The sequence below is a fragment of the Arvicola amphibius genome, chromosome 17 (genome assembly GCF_903992535.2).
Source record: "Arvicola amphibius chromosome 17, mArvAmp1.2, whole genome shotgun sequence".
Taxonomy (NCBI): domain Eukaryota; kingdom Metazoa; phylum Chordata; class Mammalia; order Rodentia; family Cricetidae; genus Arvicola; species Arvicola amphibius.
The window spans coordinates 20565546-20571758 of NC_052063.2; the positions used below are offsets into that span (position 1 = coordinate 20565546).

Sequence of the window (6213 nt, forward strand, 5' to 3'; positions counted from 1 at the left end):
TTGAGTGTAGAACATGCTAAGATGTATCTGTGGAAATCAGAGGACGACTTTGCAGGGTCCCACCAAATAGGTCCTGAAGATTGCCACATTTGGTGACAGGTGTTCTTACCTACTGAGCCACCATTATCAACCCCCAGATACTGAGAATCTTCATACTGAATGCTGTTTATATAAGACTGAGATAAAATTATGTCAGGGGTGCTTCTATAGAAAGGAATCGATTGACGGCCCAGCAAGTAGATTACAATTCAAAACGAGAAAAGTGAATTTCCTAATTCTTCCGAGAGAGACAAGAAACGACTGACTTTCTACTTGTTCCAGTTGTCATTGCAATTCTCCCATGAGTATTTCAAATAGAGACTTTACTCCCCCAGAAAGCGGGGAGTCAATAAAAAGCAATGAGCAAACCCTGAGGAGAGCTGGTGTTTGCAAGCTTAAAGCAAGTGTTTAATATCAGCCTTTTCTGTTCAGAGACCTCAGAGTACCAGGCTAAAGAAGTGTTTTGGTCACTCACATAGGCTGCAAAGTGTGCATACGATCCTTAAGATCTCTGCCCCCATGTTTATACTCCTGTGCATGTAAGATATTGGAGACCTTATGCCATTTCGGAAACTAGTCTGCAATGACACATGTGTTAGGGCTTTGATCAGCTTGCATATTTTGAGGAAAGTCTGCATATTAGGATAATGAAGAGATGGCCTTGCAGTGAAAGAGAATGCACCTGCCTTGTAGGAAGTCAACAAGAATCAGAGAGAGCACCACCCATCTCGCCAACCTCCGCTGGGGAAATGTAGATTACTGCAGCAACTACTCTCAGTTCAGCTGATGAATTTAGCTGAAAGTGCCTCGCATCAATTCATTTGCCATTCCAAGACATCAATAAAACTCTTCTCACCTAAGAACGCTGCCATTTGACTTTAAAAGTCTATGCTGGCTGTGCCCTAGACGACAGAGATATATAGGAGGGCATAGAGCTTTCACCTTTCCTTGTATTTGGCATCATTGGAAATCACTAGCCCAACAGGATTATGTGTCACTACAATATGGGATAGTGACAGTAACTCGAGCTTAAGCCATCTATTGAATGAAAGTGAATTTGACGCCCCACCACTGTCCCTTCCTCGACTCTGCTCTCTCATCACCAAATGTCTTCGAAAGACTGAATCAGACCTCGGAGCTTACTTAGTATAAAAATTTTATTATTAATATTGATCTTCTAGAATGCCATGAAAGAGGTAAGGAAGCGTGACTCTAAGATTACAGAAATGAATAATTCAGGAGCAGCATTAGCAAATGCTGGTGCCTTCAGTGTATAGAAATTATTTACATACAAGGACCTTTGTCAAAGGTTCTCATTAAAAGCAGATGAATAAGGGGGGGGGCGTGGTCAAGTGCATGATTGGGGAAAACCACAGAGACAACTGAACCAAGCTAGTGGGAGCTCACAGACAATGGACTGATAGCTGGGGAACCTTCATGGGACCAAACTAAACCGTCTGAATGTGGGTGAGAGATCATATTCCTTGAGCTGTTGTTGGTGGTGGCAGGTGGCTGGACCTACCCCAGGTGCATAAACTGGCTTTTTGGTGCCCATTCTCCATGGTGGGATACCTTGCTCAACCTTAATACAGGTGCGGGAGTGGGAGTGTGGTTGGTCCTACCTCAAGTTGGTATACCAGCTCTTGTTGACTCCCCAAGGAAGGCCTTACCCACTCTGAGGAGTTAATAAGAAGAAGGGTATGTGGGGGGAGCAGGAGAACTGGGGTTGGTAGGTAAAATGAAAAAAAAAGTAAATTTTTTAATAAAAATAAGGAACAAACAGTATACTCTGTGCACAACTTTTTAAAAAGTTAGGCTAAAAACTGGAGATTAAATAAGAAAAAATAGTTACTTGAGAGGAGAGCCCACATCTTCAGTGACCTTGGGCCCCACACAAGCACTTTTTCTTTCTTTGCTCTTCTGCCTTAGCTGACCCACACTAGCCCTCAGGAATGTCTCTTCCCTCATTGTTATTTCCCTAGATTTATTTCCTTATCTTCCCAGTGGTCTCTTCATAAAATTATTTTAACTGCATTTACTGATTTATTGTGTACTTGTGTGGTATGTGTGTCTGTGTGTATGTATAATTGAATGTGAATATCTGTGTGTATGTGTCTCTCTGTGTGTTTCTGTGTGTGTGCTGTGAGTGCATTATGTTGTGTGCGTCTCTTTGTGTGTGTGTGTTTGTGTGTGTATGCATGTCTGTGTATGTCCATGTGTATGTGTATCTCTCTGTATGTATCTCTTTTATGTATATGTGTTATAGCCTGTGTACAGATATTAGAGGAAGCTTTTAGAAGTCATTTTTTCCCTTCTACTAAGAGAGTCCCCAGGACTGAGCCTAAACCAACAATACAGGTATCAAGAGCCTTTGCCCACTGAGCCATCTCATCCCAGTGACTTCTTAACTGAAAGTTCTGCATATTGGTTTTGTGGGAAAAGTAGCCACATAAGATTATTAGAGAACAGTATTTACGACAGATATATGAACATTGAGCTTTGAGAACAACCTCAGATGATAATCTCTGTTGTGATATGAAGACACTAGAAATGCTTCCTGTTCCCAAAATGATTATAATATGAAAATAAAAGGATAGTTTTTCCTTTAATAACTATTATAGGGCCTAATCCACTAGGTCCCTTGGCCTTGGTCCTTTAATCAGCCAACTTTCAAACTAATGATTTGATCTTGAGGAAGAAAAAGAAAATGATGCACCAAGAGGCGCTGTCACTTGACCAAGAGTCCAGGAACTGAGAGGGAGAGAACTCGAACCCAGGCAGGCTGTTCCCGAGAGCAAACACTGCCTCTTACCCATTGCTGAGTACTCAATGTCAGGCGATCATTAAACGTGGGTCATTCAAATACTACTGGAAAATGAAGTTGAACTGGAGGGGAAAGGTACTCACATTGGCAAGAAACATCCTGAGAACACCCCCACAAAACAAAAGCAGGAGGAGAGGAGGCATGACTAGGGCACGGACAGACTCCTCCACCCAATTTCATACAGCCTCTCTTCTCTGAGAAGAAAGGCATCCACCAAAAGGCCAAATGTCAGCCAGACCAGGGCATTGCCCTTGTCTGCCAAGTAGTGCTTTTCCAGATTTCACAGATAATATCCTTTCCTAATGATTAGCAGATGGCAGCAACCATATCCTTAAAGGGCCAGACACCCAGAAATCCCCACTTGATTTTCCACAAACTGTGGGCCTCACTCTTTATAGCCTAACAATGTCTTTTATGGTGTATGGGTGTATTGTAATATAAAACAAATAAAGTTTGTGAGTTTTCATAACTGAAACTTCAAAGGGAAGCCTTTCTTCCTATCATGGCTCCTAACATCACCTTGTTCCTGGGCTATCCTTGCTTGAGTGTTTTAAACGAAACAGGCCTATGCTTCTGATTTACTGCCATCTATTTGGCCCATTATTTAAGTCTTTTCTAACCCAAGCCTCTTTCTCTCACTTCTGCAACTCCCAGGATTACAGTGTCAGCTACTTCCAGCTGTTTTCCTAAGCCCTTGGACTTTGATAATTAGATCATGTCAGCCTTGAGAAGGTAATATCCCATCCTTCCAAACCCTGCTCAGTTATGTTTACTTGAAGACTTTCTTCAGCCTTCTTCCTCCCCGCCATAGGCAGGTCCATAATCCCCTAGCCTATTCCATGTTCTGTATTTGTTTACACGGTGTCACTTCCAGTATGCCCAGTCCTGCAGCAAGCCTTTGTTTTGGAAAGCCTTTGTTTTGGAAAGCCTTTGTTTTGGAAAACCTTTGTTTTGGTCTCTCAACATCCCCACTGCTGCCAAGCAGAGATACCACAAGTAAATGGCAAGTAAATGCCCTTGCAAAATTGGGATCGCACTAGATAACCAAGTACTTCAAAAGGAGAATGTAGGACAGCTAAAAGAATGAAACCAACGAACAATTTAAGCCGAAGGCATCATAAATTTTGATTTTCTTTCCTGGTCGAACTCCAGCCAGTCCTGATCCAAGACCTGCCAGCCCTTGGCATCCAAGAAGTTAGGAGATTTTGGAATTGACTAAACAGTCACTCACCAACTAGTGGAAGGCGGATATCTGCTGTCTAGCGTTTTGGTCCAGGGCTTGTACCAACTGATCTGCTCAGCGGCTTTACCCCAGAATCTCTCGGGATCGGCCACAGAGGCTGCGAAATGGGTCTTGTACTCGCCACCATTGTAGGTAGCGAGGGCCCTGCAGCCCCGGGCCCCAAAACCGGCCACCAAAGCCCTTCTGGCTGCACTGGCTCCTCTTGCTGAAGGGGACCCTGGCAGGGGCGCCCCAAGAGTCCCGGCGCCTGTTACTTTGCGATATTGCAGCCAGGATGGCTTCATTCTTCCTCTCTGTCCCCAGCTGCAGGCCCGGGAACTCGCTGTCACTAACGCTGAGACTCAGCCCCTGAGGGGAGCCTGCAGGAGGCGGGGATTAAGTCCGAAGTGAACCCCAAGCCCAGAAGTTTGGAAGTCAAACTGAAGTCCGCGATAAAAACCGACCTGGATCCACCAGGAAAGCAACAGGCTGGTGAAAAAAGGCAGGACTCTACAGAAGTTGTGTTGCGTCACCCCTTAAATTCCACTCTAGTGCGAATTTTCAGCCCATGACAGAGGGTCACTTGCCATTTAGCAGAGCGTCTCCGGACTTAGGTGCCAGAGCACGGCTAGAACAAAGCCAAAGGGCCAAATGGCTTATTTTAAACAAAATGTGTGTCGCGGGCCCACAGCAGAATCACGTAACCATGGCCTTTACACTGGATCCCTGGGGTGTTATTTTCCTTTACTCATTTATTTCTTTGCTTAAAATTCAACTCAAACCCTAGTTAATAAAAACCACAAGCAGCTCCGGGGCGACGTTGGTTCCAGGATTTCCTGGCAGCCGAGAGGAGGGATGGAAGGAGGGTTACTGGGCAGGGTGGGGGAGTGCTTCCAAGAGTGATTGACAGCCAGGCCACTGGGGAAGGGAGCCCAGCTGGGATCTGGAGGCACCTGCCAGTCCACACCTCTGAATACAGAGGCAGGAGCACGCAGGATTTGGGATTATTTCTTCCCTTCTAATTTGCCCCTTTTTGGAGTTTTTATGACATTCTCTCAGAGAACACATAGTTGTGAAATTTCTTTGAGTTCAGAAAACTATTTTTCAAACGAGATGTGACAACCACTGCTTCACTCTGAAGGAACTAGGAGCCCCTGAAGCGCGAGCCTCAAGTGAATGAATTGTGCAATGTGTGGGTTGCGCCTCAGGTAGCTATTCTAAATCAAATCCAAAGATGAACTGAATCTAAAGAATGGGGAAGCTGAGGAAATCCAAGACACACAGGTGGTAGGAATCCCTTGCCTGGCTTTGTCATCTTGCCCACTTCCGTGAAATTCACAATCTTCTGCTGTAATGTCATGCCAAACACGTTCTGACCTCCCATCACACAGTTGGAAGCTTTAGATGTAAAGATAATGTCTTCCCAGGTCTTAGATGAGAAATGGCGGGATGCCCTTGACCCTGGAAAAGATAATAAATTAATGCTGTAAACAAATGATCCTGAAGGCAGGAAATGATGTGGAGATAAAGGCTAGACCGAGCAGGCATTCGTCTCACGCAAGGCAGAAAAAGAAATGATGTTAGGTGCCCACCTCAACTATTTTCTTTAACTGAGAAGCAAGACACCACACTTTTCCTACATCGTCACAGAAGTTTCCATCCTCTCAAAGTTCTTAGAACAAGTGGTATCTGGTAGCAGAAGACTGTAGATCACTTAAACCCAAAGCCATTTTACCTCTTTGCCCCTCCTTCTTTTCTACACAATGCTGCTTTCTGACACACAGATTGATTAAACTCCAAATTATCCCCATGTTCCAAACACTTAACGGGGGTGTATGAGTGCCTATACTATGTATTGATGGCTTGAAGGATATGAAGGGAGGAATTGACTGTTGCTGGCACACCTTGCATGAATACCTTGGGTTTACCATTATTATTATTTTTTTTTTTTTTAAGAATCGTAAGGTACTGAGAGTTTCAGGACTGTGTAAGAAGTGGTGGTTATCATCCTCATGTTTACCAGAGAAGGTTAGCAACATGAGAACTCAGTACAGGACTCAAGGCCTCCAAGCAGAGCAGTGAGGACCTAAACCCTGAGGAGGCCCTGAGTTTAAGAGCCAGGACACTG

At 44.3% G+C, this 6213-nt stretch overlaps 1 protein-coding gene across 1 annotated transcript in view; it reads right to left on the reverse strand.

Annotated features, from left to right (window-relative positions):
- Acss3 (acyl-CoA synthetase short chain family member 3) overlaps positions 1-4625 on the reverse strand; it is a 174280-nt gene extending 169655 nt beyond the window's left edge. The window contains exon 1 of the mRNA XM_038314385.2: positions 4095-4625. Coding sequence (XP_038170313.1) covers positions 4095-4390 — 296 coding nt within the window. The 5' untranslated portion in view covers positions 4391-4625. The remainder of the gene's footprint in view (positions 1-4094) is intronic.
- Positions 4626-6213: the final 1588 nt, after the last annotated feature.